The sequence below is a fragment of the Carya illinoinensis genome, chromosome 7, assembly GCF_018687715.1.
Source record: "Carya illinoinensis cultivar Pawnee chromosome 7, C.illinoinensisPawnee_v1, whole genome shotgun sequence".
In the NCBI taxonomy this organism is placed as follows: domain Eukaryota; kingdom Viridiplantae; phylum Streptophyta; class Magnoliopsida; order Fagales; family Juglandaceae; genus Carya; species Carya illinoinensis.
Genome location: NC_056758.1, coordinates 37,122,576 through 37,144,786, shown reverse-complemented (window position 1 = coordinate 37,144,786; position 22,211 = coordinate 37,122,576). Strand labels below are relative to the sequence as shown.

Here is a 22,211-nt window from a genome sequence, read left to right as displayed (position 1 = left end):
ATTCTTATCATTATGAGAGATAATACCATGGTTATTATTTAATGATCTTTTTTATTTACAAATAGAAATTTAGGCTCGGATTGATTATAAAAAACCAAACAATTTGATCTTATTTTATTATTATAATTTTTTTAAATTTTCATATAAAATATAATAAAAAATTTAATTTTTTTAAATTTTAATATAAAAATAATATTATAATAATATTTTATTTATTATTATTTACAACGTCTCATTTTATATTATTTAAATTGTATAACTAAATGGAGCTTTAGTAATTATTTTATATATATAATTTTAAAATTTCGTACATTTTCTTAAAAAATAATAAATTTATTATTAAAAAATTAATTTTAATTTATATTATAAATTTATCTATTATTTTCAAAAGCAGTATACACCCCTCCAAATATAATTTCTTTTTAATATATGGATGACATGATTGCGATCACGTGATAAAGCATCAGATCATTAAATTTATTGATTTAAATATTAGTTTTTAATAATATTATCAGGGACAAGTATTACACGTGGTGTTATTCTATTGGGGAATCCTCGTGTGACGAGCCTTACGATTGCCCTGGCGTTCTATGCCCGTCGGTGACGAGGAGGCCAAAAGTGGAAAGGAATATGCGGGGTACTGTAAAATGGAAATGTGTAGAGGGTATTCCCGTCAATATGTGGGAAAAAAACCTAACAATCAATGTGTGAACCATGTCACCCAAAACCAGAAGACAACCTTCACAACACACCTAACCAGCACGGAGGAACCATTTCTTTTCATAAAGAGTCGAGGAAAAGAAAATAAAAAATCGAACAAACGCAGACATGGAGGATTTGTAACATAAACCTCTCAGCATCGTGATCATCGCTCATTTCGATCCAAGAATGGCTTCTATCTCAGGCATTTTCTCCTCTTCACCTACTCTCAAGTCCCAAAAACCCCTCCTCAAACTCACGAATTCTCTCAGTCGAGACTCGTTCTCATTCCCCACCCGTTCCAGACTCTTCGATCGGAGCTTCAGTCTCGGTTTGACTCATTCCGTTGCTCGGGAGATCTCGGCCGAGGTGTCGAAGACCGATGATGGGGTTCTGAAGGAGGCGAAGAAGAAGAAGGGGCTGGAGAAAGATCCTCGGGCCCTGTGGGACAGATACGTGGACTGGTTTTACCAGCATAAGGAGCTGGGCTTGTTCCTGGACGTGAGTCGGGTCGGTTTCACCGGCGAGTTCGCGGCGGAGATGGAGCCCCGCTTCCAGGCTGCGTTTCAGGCTATGGAGGAGTTGGAAAAGGGCGCGATTGCCAACCCGGACGAGGGGCGAATGGTTGGCCACTATTGGCTGAGGAATTCCCAGCTCGCTCCCAAATCCATCTTGAAGTCGCAGATTGACAACACGCTTGATGCTGTTTGCAAGTTTGCAGACGACGTCATCAGCGGTAAGGTCAGTTTATCTTTATCCCGCCCTCCTATTTTTCCTTTTCTTTTTTGGCGTTGCTTAGTGTGCTGATCAGTTCTTGAAGCAAGCCTGGCGTTGTGCTGATAGGAAGTGCAGCTATTGTTAGAAAGCATTGCACGGTTAATTATAACAATTTTCAATTGGTTTATTGTTACTTAACCCGTCCCAGATTCATTCACTGATCTCATGATAGCTTGAGCTTTCATGCCCCCGAATCATGCATATAAAAAAAAGTATTTCATTCGGTGTGCATGAAGGCATGAAGAAGAGTTAATTAAGTCGAATGATTAACAGGATATGTTGAGCGCAGGCTTCCCTTTCTATAATATTGCCTCGTTGTCTTGAGATATCTATTGCATGTACAAGTCTTTAAATGCGCACGAAACCTCTAATCCCTGGAATGTATCATCATTTCCGAATTATATTGGTACTGGTAGTCAACTATTTCAGTTTGTTTGATGTGTTGTTCGGTTGAAATCAAAATTCCAGATTAAGCCCCCCCCATCTTCAGCAGAAGGTCGCTTTACTCAAATTCTTTCTGTTGGGATTGGAGGTTCAGCTCTTGGACCACAGTTTGTTGCAGAGGCATTAGCTCCTGATAATCCTCCTCTGAAGGTATATAAGGGCCTTTTACTTGGATCTTTATTGGTGATTGTTTTGCATCTTCTTTAACTACCAGATTGGAAGTGTAATGTATAATTATGTTGAATTTTACTTTGATAATGCAATTGAGTTTCTGCCCAGACATTTTCTGTAATACCTCAAATTTAGTATGAGAGGGTGATAAATGGGGGTTCCACATTGTTTGGGAGGAAGAAGTTCTTACCCTTTTATAATGATTTCAAAGAGCTTCAATTGTAACATTGATTAGTCCTTTTGGAGTTTGGGCTCATATGTGACTTGAGCATTCCTTTGGTCGTTACAAATGGTATAAAAACCAATCCCAATCAGAAGTATGAAACTTGAGCTGTGCGACTTATGGTAGAATGGGGGGACGAGGCTAATATCCCAAGTTTAGTATGAGAGGGTGGTGAATGGGATCCCACATTGTTTAGGAGGAACAAGTTTTTGCCATTTATAATGATTTCAAGGAACTCCAATTATAAAATTGACATGTCCTTTTGGAGTATTGGCTTAGGGGTCTTCCTTGAGTTGTTTACATTTTCCCACTTGTGTTTGCTATCATCTAGCATCTTCCATTTTTTCCTAACCACATGTAGGATACAAAATATACATGTTGAATATGCTTTTTGTTTGCCATCTTTTTTTAATCATGATTTTCTTCCCCAACCCTTTCCCATTGTATGGATTGAACATTTTTTTAAAAGAAAACTATTCAAATTGAAAAGAGAGAAATTCAAGAAGTTAAATATTGGGTTGAGAATCCCTAGGGGTTGGCTCAAGTGGTAAAGGCCTTGGTCTTGTTGGTATGCTCCCTCCAGGTCCAAGGTTTGAATCCTCTTGGGTGCAAACAATTTCTAGGGGACATTGGACTGGGTGAACTTCCTCTTGAATTACCCAAGGTCTACTTGTGGGAAACTCCTTGCCGAGGGCCATGCACCCCTGGGATTAGTCAGTACTTTGTTCTTGGACATACAGTGCCAATAAAAAAAAATATTGGGTTGAGTAGTATTTTTCCTTTTTTTCTTCCTTTTTTTTTTTAAAAAAAAACAAGAAGTATCTGATAATTTTGTCTTGAATATTGCAATATATTCTGGTTGGGGGGCTTGTCTGGTTGATGTATAATATTCCAAATGAAGGAATGCCACCAGTTGCCTATTCTTGTATGATATGGTAAAGCCTAGCTACCCAATGGCTTGTGAGGATTTCTATGCATCATGATGACTAAGAGCTGGTTTGTAATATATAGACCTGAAATTATGGGAAAATAGTCCATTTGTGAATGAATTAACCTAGACCTTCACTACTGTTAAATTGAAATCCTTTTTCAATCCTTTTTGAATATGTTGATAATGTTTTCTTGTCTTATTGGCAGATAAGATTCATTGACAATACGGATCCAGCAGGAATTGATCATCAGATTGCACAGCTTGGCCCTGAGCTGGCATCAACGCTTGTAATAGTGATTTCAAAGGTAGGCATGGAAATTATCCTTGATTAATATGTTTTTTGCATTCTTAATTAATACTTTTGTTGATTATGTTGTCGGGTTTGTTGCTAATATAATGTCTAACCAATTGTTGTCAGAGTGGAGGCACTCCTGAAACTAGAAACGGTTTACTGGAAGTACAGAAGGCTTTTCGTGAAGCTGGCCTGGAATTTTCAAAACAGGTTTTTGATCTCAGGTTTTTCTTTCTGCTGTCATCATACACCCCTATTTTGTAGTAAAAATATAATATAACTTTCTGGCGACAATACGGTTCCAGAGTTGGAAAATAGGAACTTGCAAGGCTTTTAACACTAGCCAGTCATGTATATTAAAGTATATGTATCTTAGTGGAAATACTCGCACTTACATATTATCTTGGTTCACATTCTAATTTATCTTGTTTTAAACTGACCAGTATGGTCATGCATGAAGAAGTTTCACCTGTTTACTTCCAATACTAATGCGATGCAGTGATGTACATTGTCTGTGCTAGGAATCTCTTGCGCTAACAATCACGAGTTAAAAAAAATATATTCTTTTTCAGGGTGTTGCTGTAACACAAGAAAATTCATTGTTAGACAAAACTGCAAGAATTGAGGGCTGGTTAGCTAGATTCCCTATGTTTGACTGGGTGGGTGGTAGAACATCTGAAATGTCCGCAGTTGGTCTGCTTCCAGCAGCACTTCAGGTTACAGGCTATTGAATTCAGAATTTGATTTTATCATCATTTATGTTGTCTGGTTATTTATATGCTATCCACAATTCAGGGAATTGACATAAGAGAAATGCTTGCTGGAGCATCATTAATGGATGAAGCAAATAGAATCAGGGTGGTAAGAATTTGGCCTGGTAACTCATGATCATGTTTTGGTACTGCTGTTGTTTAGTGAGGATAAGGAACTTTCTAGTTCATTATTTGATAGGTCATTATTTAAGTGGACATTTTGCTTGGTATATGAGTCCTGGACTCCCACTGCCTACCCTGTTGTTTGACGTAAGGGGCTGTAAGGGAGTTTCTGGAAGTGTGATTAATGCTTTTCAAGTATCATCTTCATTTTTTCCCTTTAAGGCTTCATATTTATTTTCAAGGGCGAATATAGCTGCACAAAAAAAAGTGGGATGGTGTACTTGTTTTGGTTCCCAATCCCATCCTTCCATAGGTTGAACATTAGGCTTTGCCCTGGAGAGGGGAAGAGGTGCCTTTTGCAACAGTGGCGAGGCTGTTTTCTCCATGATTAAGTCTGTGCAACACAAGTCATCAACTGACATGGCCTGCTGTCGAATTAAATTTCTTCATTGTTATTGATAAGAAAGCATTAAATATTCACCAATAGCATTCTCCTATTCAAAGATCTGTATTCTATTAGTTTCAATAATTAATAAATCTGCTTTTGTTCTTGTTTACTGGAATTATATTTAGCCTTTTTTTTAGACGTTTGAATCTCCATTACGGTAGATGTGTTGATCTCTCGCTTCCCTTGAGACAAAATTGCATAATGGTGAAATGCTGGCAAGATATAGTCCTTGGTTTTTTAGAAAAAAATTGTGATATTGTTCCTTCAACTGGCCCCCTCCCCCAAAAAGGAAGGAGGAAATATGATAACCCTTTTGGTTGATTTCTTTGCTTTAGGTCAGGAATAATCCTGCAGCATTGCTAGCTTTATGCTGGTATTGGGCTTCTGATGGGATAGGATCAAAGGTATTTAATACTTTATTAAGAGTTATTTAATACTTGAATTGTGTTAAATTTCAACTGATCAAAAAAAGAATTATGTGAATTTCAGCTTCTCTTATATTAATTTTGCTTCTCTCTCTTTATTTTATTTTATTTTTGGTCCTTAGGATATGGTTGTTCTTCCTTACAAAGACAGCCTATTGTTATTTAGTCGATATTTGCAGCAGCTGGTCATGGAATCTCTTGGGAAGGAGTTTGACTTGGATGGTAATAGGGTATGTGCTACAAATTTGAGAAACTGGCTTTTGTTTCTGTAACTTTGCTGAGGTGTAAAAAGTTGAAGATCAATTGAAGTTCATTGGCCATACTACTTAGTTAAATTGAAATATTGTTGTTTCCTTCTTGGTGAGTATTAAAGACCCAACATTTGATCCAAAAGCCCTATGACTGTTGGATATTAATTTAGTTAAATCTTTAACCCTTAAGATCATAACATTCCACCATGCTTCCAAATGCGACGTCCACGGCAGCCCACTCTATCGACATTGACCTGGTGGTAGCCTTTTCCCTTTTGGCGACTTCACTCATCTACTAGTATTCAATGACTTAGCACTATGCCTATACATGGTACCAAGGCATTTTAATCCAGCCATTAGGTCACCTTCTCCATGTCTTGAACTTGTGACGTGGTCCTTGCTCTGATACCAATTGTTAAAGATCCAACTATTGTTCCAAAAGCCCTATGACTGTTGGATACTAATTTGGTTAGAGAAATGATTTGTACAAACCCCAATAGACAAGCCTTGCTTAGGCCATTTGTAAAAAAGGGGACCCCACCAGGAAAAAGTGTAAAAAGACTCTTCTTTTTTAGTGGGCCCACATTTTTACAAAAGGCCTGTATGGCTTTTGTCTATTTGGGGCTTCTACCTAGTAGTACTCATTTGATTAAACCTTTAACCCTCAGGACCATAACAGTGGGGCATCTATGAGTGGATCTGATTCCATCTAGCAAGTTTCCTTTTCATAATGTATGTCTACGCTTGTTTTCCTGGAGCCATTTTATCGTGTATGTATAGACTTGATGACTCAACTTGCATCAAATTTAGCATGAGTTCTTGGGGCAACTGAATTTAGAGGACCTCTTTACATCACAATTTGGTCTTTTCTGAGTTAAATACTTGGAGTACTAAGATGTTTCAGTCTTGTCAAGATGTTAAATTGTAGTGTGATTGGAAAAAAGATGAGTTTTTTATGTCACAGGTGAATCAAGGGCTTACTGTCTATGGGAATAAAGGGAGCACAGATCAGCATGCGTAAGTTTTTGGTTTTGGGTTTTAAGGTTATATGATATGTCCCAGGATGTAAACTATGCTTATTCCTGATTCACGGTTCTTTTCTTCAGTTACATTCAACAGCTGAGAGACGGTGTGCACAATTTCTTTGCAACGTTCATTGAGGTGCTTCGTGATAGACCCCCTGGTCATGATTGGGAGCTTGAACCAGGTGTCACATGTGGTGACTACCTCTTTGGCATGCTACAGGTTAGATTTATTACACAGCCAGTTTTTTAACACTCCCATATGGCACCAATCTGGAGATAAAATTTCACTTTTGTTGGTTTAGCTGATGAAGCCCTGTTACTTTTATCTTCCTATTAAACCGAGATTTCTGATTAAATTTGATACAGGGGACTAGGTCAGCATTGTATGCTAATGACCGTGAATCCGTTACAGTCACTGTACAAGAAGTGACACCTAGATCTGTGGGTGCGCTTATAGCCCTTTATGAGCGAGCAGTTGGGATATATGCTTCACTTGTGAACATTAATGCATACCATCAACCTGGTAAATATATCTGCTTTTGCCTGTTATAGAAGCTTTTGGTCTGGAAGTGAGAATTGGAATGTCGTTGTGGGTGTTTTATGCCTTTTGGCACTAACATGTATTGTCTGCTTGCTTTTAATTATTATCTCAGGTGTGGAAGCCGGGAAAAAGGCAGCGGGAGAAGTATTAGCCCTTCAGAAGCGTGTTTTGTCAGTACTCAATGAGGCTAGGTACAACATTAAATCTTCATGCTATCTAGGTCTTTATTGTTACTTCTATTTTCATCTTTTTTGATATTTTGATATCAGTTTTGAAACGGGAAGTCCTATATAAATCCTATTTACGGGATGAGCAAAATAATGGAGTTCATTCTTCAAAAAGAAAGCTTGCAGCAAAGTGTTAGGCAAATATCCAAATATATATATATTAAAAGAAAAAAAAAATTAAGGATGGTTTCTTTAGGCCAGAGTCACTGAATGTTGGAAATTTATGAAAAGAATAAGGATTACAAGTTTGCAATCAAAACCCAAGAGTCTGGTGTGGCCTGTAAAATGATAGGTTGATTCCAACTAAAACCTGAACGAAACCAAGGGACTTAATTTCCCATGTGACTAGCAATCTGACCATTGGAGTGGTCGGTAACTCTCTTTGCAAGTAACACGTGCATAACTCACTGTTGGTTATTTGTCACTGACAGTACCATCAATGTTTTTCTGTGTTTCCAGTTGTAAAGAGCCTGTAGAACCGTTGACTCTGGATGAAGTTGCTGACCGTTGCCACGCTCCTGAAGATGTAAATGCACCACGCTGCCTTGCAACTCCCCCTTTAGAAACAATCTTACCAACTACTAAAGGCTTTGCTAACTATTTTTCTGTCTATCTTTGTCAGATTGAAATGATCTACAAGATTATTGCTCATATGGCTGCCAATGATAGAGCCCTTATTGCTGAAGGCAGCTGTGGTTCACCGCGTAGCATCAAAGTTTTCCTTGGGGAGTGTAATGTTGATGAGTTGTATGCTTAAGTTACGGACGGACAAAGATTGTTGTGGCCTATTTCAGTTGTGTTGGGTTCAGAATCGAATTACACAAAAATAAGTTGGTTTTGTTCCTGTTGTATTGCGCATTATTGACATTAAGGGATTTTCCATCGAAATAATTCGGAAATAAAGAGTCATTGTCATTTGAGATGTAAACAAAGCATGGGATAATTTGCCAAAGATGACGTCCAAGAATGTTGGGTTTTATTGGATTTTGAAGTTGTGGTATTGCCAAGTGCCAAAACCAACTTTCCTGCACCCATTGTCTAGAAGTTCAATCGGTGCTGTCGATCATTTTCATGTGCCCCGCAGCACATGATTATTACACCACAACCGAAAGAAAATTTGGATGAACAAAAAAAGCTGGACCCTTTTGACAGGACATACTGAAGTAGACCGAATTATGGAACATTATTCAAGGGACATGGGCGGTACAATTGGAAGTCACTTTCTCTGCTTTGCCTTTCTTCATTTGGTTTGTAACTATCAATTAAGGTAGGCAACGAAGTCTGTCCGCATTTGATGACGTGGATAATAATTTTCTTTTCTTGTGCTAATTGCCCCTTCCTCTGCATGAGCTCTCCAGCTGTGGATGGCATGCTCTAATGTTTTCTGACTCCAAATTATTGTCCTTTTCTTCTTGCGCATGTTATTTGTCGCCCACCGTCGTCATGAAGTAGTAGAAGCTTCATTCATCCAAATCGGCGGAAATCACGTTCATGATGGACAATTTGGGTATTTCACATAAATAGAAGCGAGTCAGGGACGAGCGAGCAACACGTCACACGCTGGCACTGCTAAAGAAAAGTGAAAAGTATGTACCGATGGAGAGTCGAGACCCGCCACTCCATGTGCCTGTTGGGTCTAATTTATTGTTATTTTGCAAGTGTCGTAAGCGGGTATTAAAAGAGAGAGGAAAAAAAAAAAAAACGTTCCCCCTACGACGTTCGGCTTATATATAATTTCAAAAATTTTATGTGCAGTTATTTTTGTGTATTTTTTTGTACACTTTAATGATATAATTGATTAGATATTAAAAAAAAATTAATCCAACTAATCATATCAGTAGAGCACGAAAAAAATACATAAAAATAACTGTATATAATATTTCTCATATAATTTAACGTTTTCAAAATTTATATTAGTTAAATAATAAGGACAGAACAGGAGCTCCTCTTTTCCACGTCATCTACCCGTTACTTTTTACGTGCCCTCACTCTCTCACCTACGTGCCGCTTTATTTTCCCGTCTATTTCGCAAATTCATTTTCCTTTACATTTTGATCTTGACTACGTAATTAGTTGTACATTTGTTCCTAGTGTCTTGAAGAAGGACGTCTGTGTCTTCGATGATGCGACGGCGTTTTGACCGACATCCTCGTAGGATTTTTATTTTAAATTGAGTAACGAGGAATCTCCCAAAAACGTACTACAAGTCTACAACAAAAACAAAGGAGAAAAAAATAATACATGAAAAGAAAGTTCTGTGACATAAAAACCCACCTACATTTGCAGTTCTGTGGTTTTCTTACCTTTTCTCTCACAGCTGAGTAAGCAAAGCTTCTGGGCTAAGCAAAATCCTTTTCGATTTCTCAAATCTCGCACCCTCTTGTTAAATATCCTAACTTGATCTCCATTGTCCCTCTTGTTAAATCTTTTTCTTCCTTTTGGCGTTACTGTTTGTTGAACTCCTTCAGCAGTGAAACCGAGAAAAAAGCTGGATTCGTAAGTGGATTCCTCTTGTTGTTGAGGACTATGTTATCTATATGATTGGCATCTGAGTTGTTTGCTTGTTTCTTAATTTTTCTTGAACATAAAATGTAGCCGACATTTGGTTTTGGGCGCAGGTGAAGAAGACAGAGTCCTTGGCAATTATGTTCACAGAAGGTCTTGATAAAAATGCGCTTCGATGGGTTAAGGAGGTCGGCTTAACTAACTCCTTTCCTCTTGCATTTGATACTCTCTCTCTTTTGGAGTCGTTGTTGTGAATTTTGCTTGCTCATTGCGTGTAGGATCTGGGTCTGTGTTAAGTTGCTTGCATTTTTTTCCCAAAATCATTTGTTTTTTTAAAGAGAGAACTTATAAATTTCTGGGTTCTGTTTCTAACCAGAAGGACGTCCCATTCTCCAATTCGAATTTGAGACCTCGGATAGATCCCATTACCAACATTCACAGTGGCGGCGGCAGGGGATTTGGATTGCCTCCACCGGCAATGTTCAGAAGTGGGCATTTGCCCTCAAATGCCATCCCCGTATCTAGAACGATACCGGGTGATGTAGACGAAAGTGGGTCTCACTCTGACAATGACATGAGTACTGATTCAGAGGAGGTTTATGGGGGTAGATATTCCTTGGATTCGTCACCACGAGACGAAAGGATTCCCAGTGGTACTACTGCTCATAGATACGGGAACCCAGCGCAGAGGCCACCACATTATGCTAGTGATTATATGTACTCTGATGTCGGTTCGTCTATGGAAACGGTGGCAGGCAGACAAGGGCACGTGGCGGAGAGGTTGGTGAGGGGAAATGGGAGGCACCCTGTTGGGAAGCATGGGTATACAGAGGATGAGTCATCAGATTCTGCTGCTAGCTCGGAGTTTTCTACTACGCAAGTGGGAAGCATCAATGGTGCAGTGCCTCACACTAGAGCTTACGCTTCGGAGGGATATACTTCAAGTGTGCCACCACTGGTGAATATGGCAAGTGCCGCCAAAAAGGTTTGTAATAATTCAAGTGTATGGTTCACTATAATTTGTGTTGCATTATAAATGATTGTGTGGATGTTGCGTTTACAATTTAGTTGTAGAGAATATAATTCCAAATTTAGACATAGTAAGGTGATCTTAAATCGTTTTCCTTATCAGTTTCTATCAGTTGCTTGTTCCTTAAGTTGGTTATGCTACTTAGATTCTCGGCAAAGATATATTGCTTAAAGTGTGGAGATTTTTTCCCAAATGTTGTATTAGGAATATTGAGCAGGGTATTGTGTTTTAAAAGTTCACATCTTAAGAACTAATCTGTCAAAATTTAATTGAAACGTATTATACATGGTCTTTACTTCCCCCCAGCTCCCTTCAGTTTGTCTTATTCAGTGTCAATTATCATTGTAGAAACAGCTACAAGCTTGCATCAATTTCAATAATTTGAGGCATATTATTTTCTGGAAAATAATTTCAGGCATATTCAACTTACTGAATGACCTGCTTGCTTTTCAAAGTCCTTGAAAGAAGAACTAGATTTAATGTGTCTGAAAGCTTTTAAGGAAATTATAATGCTAGGTTTTTGGCTCTGTCCTGGTCTTCAAACTCCCTCGTTAAATCTCTAAAGATTTAACCCTCATCAAACTCTTCAAGGAATTAGTCCTTAATGTTATAGATTTATTCGGTTCCACTTTTCTTGTACCTTTTTCTCCCTTTCTGTTTTGATTTGAGGGGTTTTAGACGTTATGAAAATTGCAACTCAGTTTTTTTGGGATAGCGAGTAACGAATTTGGTGGCAGAAATGGTGACATTCTAGCTGGAGGTCATTGCCATATTTCAACATTGGCTACTTTTAACCAATGAAGATAACTAAGATTGATTATTTGATGAAGCCTTCTGATTTGCTATGAGAAACATTTCCAACTTTGAGCATTGTTTTGATTGTGCTACTACAACTCTGGGTTGGATGACCTTATGAGTCCTTGTTGGGGTGTGTGTAAGAAGGGAGTAGAGCGATTTTGTGTACAGTATATGTCACTGTGACCTGATGAATGCTGTTATTACAGCTTATCAGGACAACCTGGTCCATTAAATTTTTTAAGCTAGAAAGAAAAACTCTTGATTCCTGAATTATGCACCCATGCTCAGGCAAGCAATAATTTACATGTGTATCCTGGGGCCATTTACTGGATGTACTCTATAGTGGAGGATTCCCCCCACCCCACGAAAAATGATAAGTTCAATCGTGGAGGGGCTCTAGCTCTACAGCTGTAGGCCTAAAACGTAGTTCATTGGTTAGTGGGGTGGGGGTGGGGGGACCAAAAAGTTATCCTCAAGTAGCCCTGCTTTTGACTCTTTTGAACAGTGCTTAGGTGGATCACACGTCAATTTACCCTCTATTATGTTAAATTTTTTGCCTTATTTGACTATCAATGTCTCTTGTATATCTTCAAGGTTGTATTTTAGCATGTATCTGTGCTGGAATGTCTGGAATTTTCAAGGTTTTATGTTAGCGTATGATATATGCAAACTATCTGTTAATTTTGTGTTCTTTGCTTTTCTTTTTCAACTTTTTCCTATCAAAAAAACTTTGCCCTCTTTGCATTTTCGGCGTTTGCATACTTACCATCAATTGAATCTTTTTTACCGTCTTTGCAAAATTTGTCCATCTTGCAGAATTTGCATTCGAGAAACCTGCAGGATGAGAAGTTCTCTGATGATGATGACGATGACATTCCCAGTGCACCTCCTTTTTGTGGTTCCACACAAGAAATTAAGCAAGGTGCTGTGAGAAGTCCAGTATCAACCAAAAATAATTGGAATACATTAGAAACCACACCTAGTGTTAAGGTGGAGAATGACACTGGAAATAGGAATCCTGAACATTTTGTGAGGTTCGTGTGATCCTTTAATGGTTTTTATTTGTTAGAAGCCATTTGCAAATGTGTTTCTGGAATATACATTAGCCATGCACATTGTACTTCTTTGCAAGCTTTAACACATGAACACTTGAGTTTTTGTGATAAACTATAACTAGTTTTGTTATGTTATCTGTTGATAGAACTACAACCAATTCTGAAGCCGGTGCATCCTCAGGTTCATATCCAGCTCGCCTCCCAACATTTCATGCAAGGTATCTCTTACCAACACTGCAATTATTGATGGTGTTGATTATAAACCCAGAGCTTTTATAATTATTTTCATTAACTGTTCTTATTTGATTTGTAAATCAAATTCAGTGCTCTAGGGCCGTGGCATGCTGTGATTGCATATGATGCATGCGTGCGACTTTGTCTTCATTCCTGGGCAATGGAGTGCATGGAAGCTCCAATGTTCTTGGAAAGTGAATGTGCTCTACTACGTGATGCTTTTGGGTGGGCTCACTATCTTCTATTGTCGACTTATAATGCCACCAACTCATGCCCTTTTTTCTTTCTATTTTTGTTTTTTTCTTTATGATATTCTGGAAATGGAAATAAGGCGTAGGGAAAATTACAACTTAAAGGGTTGCTATTCTGGTTTCATGTCAGTGTCTAGAATTCCATACTGGAGGAAATATTTCGTATATAAATGAAGACTATTTTTAGCCCTAAAAATCTTGTGAGACAAGCTGGTTAGACCTTGCACCTCACATGTGACAAACAGCCACCAGATGTATAGCTTTGTTGAGCTGAAATGGAAAAACCAGTTGGCATAGATGGTGGAGGAGAACAAATTACATGCCCAGTATCTGTAATAAGCCATATCCTATATGTTTGTGGAAAACAAGAATCTAGCTTTACCGCTTCATCACATAAGGAACTAATATTTTGGATTTCTGTTTGTTAACATGGGTATTTTCATCACTGTCCTCAGCACCTTGGCTCTTCTTGCTTGTGACTGCGCCAAGATAGTTGCACTTATTATTGGTACTTACAAAAAAATACAATTTCTTATTGGCAGATTAGTAGTATAACTTTAATTAGGAATCTTAACACCCTCACCTTGGCCATTTTCTCCTCATAAATCCAAAGTCCAATTAGAGTACTTTTTATTTTACAAGTCAGTACACTGTACTTTCCAGAAAATACATATTTGAAATTGCTGAATCAAAGTAATTGGGTGATGCTTAATTGTATTGCCCTCTCATATCTGGTTTTGATTTTCAAGTTTGCTCCATGCAACCATGCTTTCCTCACCATTAATTGCTCCATTCTTGAGCTAGTATTTTCATCTCAACCCTAAGTTACTCCTGACTATTTTCCCTATTAACTTCCTTATTAAATCCCGAGTAATGCTACATATAGTTCTAGGATATGCCATCCCCACATACTCCTTTTGAAAAAATTGGGATCCAATATTACAAAAATGATTTTTTCATACGGGTCCCATATTTATCTACTTTTTTCAAAAAGAATACGCAAGGCTTGCACACTCTAGGACTGCAAATATTATTTCTCTTAAATCCTTGACCCTCTATGGGATTAGAATCCATACATGCCCTTACACTGTAAAAGGTTTCCAGAGTATTGATATTTATATAATCCGGACATGTTCTTCTGCTATTTTTCTCACTGCAATTGAACATTAAAGTCACTCTAAAATTAAATTAACCTAGAAATAGTCTATAGAACCTGTGAATTCTATAACTGAGATATTAGAATGGCTTTCAGATTACGATCTATAAGAAGTTAAAATCGGAACCTCAAAGTTTATGGGATTCCAATAAAGCTTATATTTATATGCTACATCCAACCGCATGTTTAGTACAATTACTATCAATTGAAAGGTTCTGTATGTTATGCAGATTGTGGCAACATCCTCTGAGTGAATACTGCATAACATACAACATTTCTTAGTATTTTTTCGACTTTTAAGCTTATACTTCTTAAAATAATATAATTGTAGATTACGCAAAGTGCTATTGCAATCAGAAGATGAACTATTGGTGAAGCACACTTCAGAGCTTGTCAGCGAGGGGGTTGCTGCAAAGCCAAAGAAAATTATTGGCAAGATGAGGGTGCAAGGTAGGTTTTTTCACCTAAGCTCTGGCACTCTCATTGTTCAAGTGGTTAGCATGCAGGCTCTTCTAAAATCTTGCTGATTGTGCAGTGCGTAAAGTGAAGATGGCCTTGGACCCACCTACTGGATGTAGTATATCATCTTTTAGGCCACCAGCAATTAGATTGGAGTCCATTCAATATCACTTCTCCAATTTTCAGTCAAAACTTTGTTCTGGATGGCAAGCTTTAAGAAAGATTCGTGTTGCACCACGACTTCCTGCAAATGGTTCTTTTTCACGTCAGAGCTTGGCATATGTGCAAGCTGGAACACAGTATATTAAACAGGTGTCCAAACTCCTCAAAAATGTTGTAACAACTTTACGCAACAGCCCATTGTCATATGAAGCGGTGCAAGGTATGCAAAAGTTGCAAACTCTATTCTTTATTAATTTGTCATCCAAGTTGAATTAGCTGCTGATTTATACTGTTCTTTTCTAATGAGTTGTATTCCATGAAAGGAAGGAAAACGTATTAATGTTATGAAAACACAATATAAGATTCTTAATCATAAAATATAAAGAAAAGGAAACACAATATAAGGATGTGGAGCATGCAAAATAAATTGCATGCTTTAGTTCTCCTTGGACTAAAGAGAAAAAACAACAATTTTGCTCTCCATCTCAAAATTGCTATGAATTGCCCATGATTGGAGCTGTGAATGACATATTTACTTTCATTGTGATGTTCTGACCTTATACTCATAATACTGCACAATATGCTCCCCGGTCCATTCTTTTTTCATTTTTTTTTCTCGATTACTAAAGGTTTTTCCTCTTTACCTCCAAATGCCATCAGAAACATACTCTTGTCTAATAAGGCTGAAAAGTTTACCTGAAGAGGATGCAATCCGAATGCAACCTGGAGCTGGTGATACACATGTATTGTATGTTCTCTTCCTGGCTCCCGCTTTTGTTCTATGTACTTCTAAGATTGCTTGAGAATGATGCTGATGACTCTACAGCTTTCCAGATAGTATAGGAGATGATCTGCTACTTGAAGTCCAGGATTCCAAGGGAAAGCAGTTTGGTCGTGTCCTCGTTCAATTGGCTACTATTGCTGATGACCCAGTAATGTTTTTTGGCCCCAACATTAGCTTCAAGCTTAAATTATGTTCTGGTAGAATGCTAAAATTAAAGTTGACCACAGGCTGACAGGCTACGCTGGTGGTCTATTTACCATGAGCCTGAACATGAACTTGTTGGCAAGATACAGCTGTATATAAACTACTCAACTAGTTCAGATGATAATAGTCATCCAAAGGTTAGTGACTTACACTGGACTAGTCTTCAGATGTTTTCCCAATATTAAGAGTTGCTCATAAGCTGTGGCCTCGTATCTGAATAGTCACCAGATATTTATTGATTTGAAGCACCCCCAAATCTTAAATCATTTTGATCTAATTTCTAGTCATGGCACAAGATTGTCAATATAGTTGACCATTGCAAGTTCTGTTAGAAGTTAAAAAAAATGTTGGCGTTTCCTTCCTATAATTTGGATATTATGGAGGAGTGAGTAGTTTACAATTAATGGTCAGTAACAGTGGAGTTTAACTTGGCTTCTGGAACGGTGGAATATGCCTTAAATAAGAGTATTGTTAGAATCCTTTGACTAGAAAGTAGCTGTACTATTTTTCAAATTTTCTGTCACATCATTGTCGAGACAATTTTTTTAATTCATATTGAAAGCTTATTCTCCATATTATATCATGGATTGTGAATATCTAAATGATATATGTGCTACTCCTTTGGTCCCAGTGTGGCTCTGTTGCAGAAACGGTTGCTTATGATCTAGTTTTAGAGGTTGCTATGAAGGTTCAGCATTTTCAACAAAGAAACCTATTGTTGCATGGTCCATGGAAGTGGCTCTTAACAGAGTTTGCCTCGTACTATGGAGTGTCTGATGTGTACACCAAGTTGAGGTAATTGGGTGTTAAATTTAATTGCTTCTTGATGTTGAAATCACTAGACCATCTAATATGATAAGTCATCAAACCAGTTTTTCATCTTAGGCTTTTTACTCTAGGTTGATGTTTCAATCTGTGATGTCAATAGATACCTCTCTTATGTAATGGACGTTGCCACGCCAACAGCTGACTGCCTCACCTTGGTTTATGACTTGTTAATGCCAGTTGTAATGAAAGGCCATAGCAAAAACACATTGAGTCATCAAGAGGTACAAATCTAACTTTCCAGTTTGAAGCATATAATTTCTTTCGTACTGATCTAATGTTCTTCTTGTTATTGTTTTACTTTGGTTACAATGTATTTTTTATGGTTGCTTTTGTATTATATTGTCTTTTTTTTTTTGTCTATAGTACTTTGATGGATTCTGCAGGCTCTAAAACAAATTTGAATAAATTGTGATTGCTTTATCAGAATCGAATTCTAGGAGAAACTAAGGACCAAATTGAACAGATACTTGCTTTAGTTTTTGAGAACTACAAGTCGCTTGATGAGTCCTTGCCTTCGGGTATCATGGAGATTTTCAAGTCTGCAACTGGGCTTGCAGCACCTGCCCTGGAACCAGCTGTTAAATTATATACGATTCTTCACGACATCTTGTCTCCCGAGGCGCAGACTGCTTTATGCCATTATTTTCAGGTTTGAGATACTGGCAGAAAATTTTCTTTATGATGCTTACTTGAGTTGTACAATTATCTGTTTAATCAGCGTTAGGGTCTCCCAGGTTGCAGCAAAGAAGAGATCAAGAAGGCACTTGACGGAGACAGATGAATATGTTTCCAACAGTAGTGAAGGCAGTTTGATGGACACTGTTACTATTTCTACTGCATACCAGAAGATGATATCACTGTGCATGAACATTAGAAATGAAATTTTTACTGATATTCAGATTCATAATCAACATATACTTCCCAGGTATGCTCCTCAGGCTGTCGTATGAATGCTCAGTACTGTGAGTTATTAAAACAGTTGATTTGTGAATTCATATAACTCTAATCTCACAGAAAGTCAGATGAGTTGTCTTTTTCACTATGAGAGAAGTTGTGTGGTTGTACAACGATATTGTAACAAGCATTATGGTGTGCATAAATTATCTTTTTCGTGATGTGCAGAAATTTAATTGGAACATATACAAATTCTCAGCAACATGAACCATGGAAGGAAGCAAATAATTGATACTTCGTCCTGAATTTTTACCTTCTAATCTTAAAATAAACATAATTCAATACTTTATTGCTTTATTGCTTTATTTATATAATTTTCTTCTTATGTTCCTTGTATTTTTAATTTTATAGAGTTTTTGAATTGAGTAGGATATGTTGATTATTATGATTTCGGAACTCACTCAAACGAGTAGGTTTCTAAAATTTTGAATTTCTTGTGCAGTTTTGTAGACCTTCCAAATCTGTCTTCATCCATCTACAGCACAGAGCTTTGCAACAGATTGCGTGCTTTCCTCATTGCTTGCCCCCCAACAGGCCCTTCACCTCCTGTGGCCGAACTAGTTATTGCTACGGCAGATTTTCAAAGGGACCTTGCCAGCTGGAACATTAGGTAATGTTATCTCTTCTGCTTAAGATTAATGGCTCAGGAAGAGCTGGGAAAAAAATGCATACTTTCATAGGAGTTATTACGTGTTGTCCCAGACTCCCAACCCTATTTTATGTTATTGCTCAGCCCTATCAAAGGTGGAGTGGATGCGAAAGAATTGTTTCACTTGTATATTATGGTATGGATACGAGATAAGCGTCTCTCTTTGCTCGAGTCATGCAGATTAGATAAGGTACACATGTTACTGGTATTACTATAAGTCATTCTTCCCTTATGTTTGCCAAATCTGTTTGGTTCTTTTGCAGCAGAATAGTGTTTGTTCAGATGAAATTTTTTTGTTGGCGTGGTGTGGGGTTAATATCAGCATGTCGATAGACCATTTTGAGTGTTGATTCTTTGGGAAAATTCTTGAATCTGAAGTTATTGCACATTGCAAGTTGTACTTTATAATCTGTGTCATATAAAGGTGTTCTGAGAGTTGATGTACTTGCAGGTAAAATGGTCGGGAGTTCGAACACAGCATTCTACTACTCCTTTTGTTGATGACATGTATGACCGACTGAAAGAAACATTAAGCGACTATGAGATCATCATTTGCCGATGGCCAGAATATATTTTTGGCTTGGAAAAGGTACGTCCAGATGGGTTGCTTATCTATCAATCTTTATTATCTTATTTGGTTTCTAGCATCACCAATCACCATCCTTTTTCTATATATAACCTTTTGTGGTGTTTTTTAAAATTATCACGATCTGGTCAAGTTATTAATAGTATTCCTAGGCTTAATTTGAAGTGATTAGAGAGGTTGGTGCCAAAAACAAGGTTAATGGCCTATCTAGACTCTTCTCGTTTTGAACAGTTGCTTTTATGTAGAATTGGAACTTGAAAGGCTGGCTTGAAATTACAAAAATCAGATACTGAACATGTTTGATTTCTTTTTTTGGACTATTATCCACAATAGGCTATTGCGGATGTTGAAAAGGCAATAGTGGAAGCTTTAGACAAGCAATATGCAGATGTCTTGTCACCAGTGAAGGAGCATTTGGCACCCAAGAAATTTGGCCTCAAGTATGTCCAGAAACTTGCCAAACGTTCTGTTTGCCCCTATATGGTTCCTGATGAGGTCAGTTGTAATTTCTCATACTTGTAAGGTTCCTTTGACTAGGTATATATTCTTTTGGTTTGAATCTTGTGTTGCTTCGCAGCTGGGGATTTTACTGAATTCCATGAAGAGGGTGATTGATATCTTGCGTCCCAAGATAGAAGCTCAGTTCAGGTCATGGGGTTCTTGCATCCCTAATGGTGAAAATTCAGTTCCTGGAGAGCATCTCAGTGAAGTAACAGTGATGCTGAGAGCCAAGTTCAGAAATTATTTGCAAGCAGTTGTGGAGAAACTTGTAGAGAATGTGGGTGTCATCCTCAAATCACATATTATTTGTTTGAATTTTACATAGTTTGATAGTAGTGTATGAATTAAGATAATATATATATATATATATATATATATATATATTCTGAAACAGATAATACAATTCTGGTACGAAAGATAGATGTGTCCTTTTTATGATAAATGAAATATCTTTGATGACATGCTTAGACAATATATATGCAGCAGCCAAGGATTTTCCCACTTTAATTCAAATTAAATTTTCTTGCTTGAAAATTTAAATTAGGCAAGTATTTTGTCACGGTGTTTGATATGCTTCCTTTTTTTTTGTTGCACCAGACAAAGTTACAGAATGCTACAAAACTGAAAAAGATTCTTCAAGACTCAAAGGAGACTGTGGTGGAATCTGATGTGCTGGGTAGAATGCAGCCTCTGAAAGAGCAGTTGACAGATACAATAAATCACCTCCATACCATCTTTGAGACTCATGTTTTCATTGCACTCTGTCGAGGTTACTGGGACCGGCTGGGGCAGGCAAATTCATTGCACCTGTATCTTAGTAACATACTACATTCGAGGTTTGGATTTGATTCTAATCTTCTGTACATATTATGTTGAATTTCCTCTGTCACAGGATGTTCTAAGTTTCTTGGAGAACAGGAAAGAGAATAGGTCGTGGTATAAAGGTTCACGGATTGCAGTTTCTGTAAGTAATAGCATTGCAACTTTTTGTTTTTCCCTTTGGATGAATAGCACAAAGGCTATACTGGCAATTGGGCGTAATCAAAACCTTAAGTCATACTGTTTCTTTTAGTTTAAAAAAAAATAATAAGAAGAATGCTGTTTCCTTTAATGGGCACTATAGGTCCCTTGACCAATAATAATGTGTTTTCCTTCCAAAATACTTTATCAGATTATATTATTTAAGCTGTTTAATCCACTATAGCTTTGACCATTTGGTAAATGTGGGGAGTTTACGTGTGACTGAAAATAAGCTGGATCAGGTGGTTCTAATGATGTATATGACAAAACTTTTCAGTATCCTAGGTGTAGGTAGATAAATACTTCAAGTGTTTGGAATCATTCGTACTCGATAGTTCAGCATAACAAATTCTGCACGGGGTCCTTTTAACTATTAAATCCTGCATGATTTATGTTCCCTTGTATTTTTTCCCCTGGCCATGTTAGCTTTTGTTGTCACGAAGAATATTACTTCCTAATTTACATATACAAGGTTTACCATAGTCTACATTGGAGCACAAAAAGCTTCAGGTAGATCATTTCGTCACCTTTCTGATGTCATGACAGTTAGCAGAGGTTTTCTTGTTGTGCATTTGCGTTCTTCCTGTATTTTCCCTTCTGTCATCTGAAATTTCAATAACCTGCAGATTCTGGACGATACCTTTGCCTCACAGACTCAGCAGCTGCTTGGAAATACAGTTCAGGAGAAAGACCTGGAACCACCTAGATCTATCATGGAAGTCCGTTCAATTCTTTGTAAGGATGCTCCCAATCCCAAGGACAACACGTATTACTATTAATCCCATCATCATGCATGTAAATAATGGTAAGGCATGTCATATCACAAAGAACAGGGGCTCAAATAATCGAGGAGATGCAAGATGTTGAGATATGATCCCATTGGCCCGCTGAAACATGATGGAGGGATGAGTCATTCTGGTCCATGTATAGTCCCAAAACGGCTGAGTTTGCTAATTTTGTAAAGGGAGCAAGCAACTCAGCTGCTCCGGAACCCTTAGCCTGCTCTCTTTTTAGAGGGTTCCCTTTTTGCCTATTCGTGTTTTCATATTAAATTCTCACCTTTTTTTCCTTGAAATATAATCTCCATATATAGCAATTGTGGCTTTGCCTTCAATTTTGATTTACTATGTTTTAGTTTTACATAAGCTACTAAATTTTTTGGCTTGTCAACTAGACTAGGCCTGAACGATGCCCTTTTCCTTGAGCATTGTTAGCTCGTCACCTCCTCATGCATGTCTTACCCTTGGGCGAATGTGGGTTTCCTTTTTCGTTAGAACTATATAACTTGTGCAAGAAAATATATCTTTAGGTTACTGCTAGGGCCACCAAGAGGAGTGCATTTTGTGTATTATTTTTTCAAGCATTTTTTAAATCACTTTAAACATTTTTAAAAAGAAAAAAAATTCAAAAACTTCTATAAAAACGCTTCCTTAACAATTAAGAAAAAAAAATCGGTGACTTTTACCGGGATGGATGCATCATTTTCCATATCTTTAGCATATGCTATAGCTTTACTGCATCAACTGTACTAGAAATGAGAAGGTTAGAAGAAGAAATTAGGTGGCAGTGAAATGATATTGCTTTTAGGTTTAAGCTAGAATATGCCAAATCTCCAGATAAGTACCAAACATCGGACATTCTACTTACTCCAAAGAATAGAGTCCCTCCCTGTCTTGTAAGTTTTCTGATGAGTGCGCGTTAGCTAC

General features: G+C 37.5%; 2 protein-coding genes across 2 annotated transcripts; both read left to right on the top strand.

The window, feature by feature from the left end:
- The first annotated feature begins 723 nt into the window (after window positions 1-723).
- LOC122315907 (glucose-6-phosphate isomerase 1, chloroplastic) lies at window positions 724-8,329 on the top strand. The gene is made up of 14 exons (XM_043132225.1): window positions 724-1,440; window positions 1,945-2,070; window positions 3,452-3,550; window positions 3,664-3,747; window positions 4,110-4,253; window positions 4,333-4,398; window positions 5,196-5,264; window positions 5,408-5,515; window positions 6,501-6,553; window positions 6,643-6,781; window positions 6,928-7,084; window positions 7,215-7,293; window positions 7,789-7,855; window positions 7,952-8,329. The coding sequence occupies exons 1-14, from the start codon at window positions 889-891 to the stop codon at window positions 8,084-8,086; spliced, it is 1,878 nt and encodes a 625-aa protein (XP_042988159.1). The 5' UTR covers window positions 724-888; the 3' UTR covers window positions 8,087-8,329.
- Window positions 8,330-9,545: 1,216 nt separating this feature from the next.
- LOC122315619 lies at window positions 9,546-21,619 on the top strand. The gene is made up of 23 exons (XM_043131633.1): window positions 9,546-9,825; window positions 9,948-10,022; window positions 10,211-10,819; window positions 12,479-12,696; window positions 12,864-12,935; window positions 13,042-13,176; window positions 14,690-14,808; window positions 14,894-15,199; window positions 15,640-15,727; window positions 15,806-15,911; window positions 15,991-16,104; window positions 16,599-16,762; window positions 16,896-17,016; window positions 17,220-17,444; window positions 17,530-17,720; window positions 18,192-18,359; window positions 18,483-18,588; window positions 18,850-18,987; window positions 19,318-19,479; window positions 19,562-19,762; window positions 20,083-20,277; window positions 20,378-20,449; window positions 21,132-21,619. The coding sequence occupies exons 2-23, from the start codon at window positions 9,975-9,977 to the stop codon at window positions 21,282-21,284; spliced, it is 3,711 nt and encodes a 1,236-aa protein (XP_042987567.1). The 5' UTR covers window positions 9,546-9,825; window positions 9,948-9,974; the 3' UTR covers window positions 21,285-21,619.
- The last annotated feature ends 592 nt before the right edge of the window (window positions 21,620-22,211 follow it).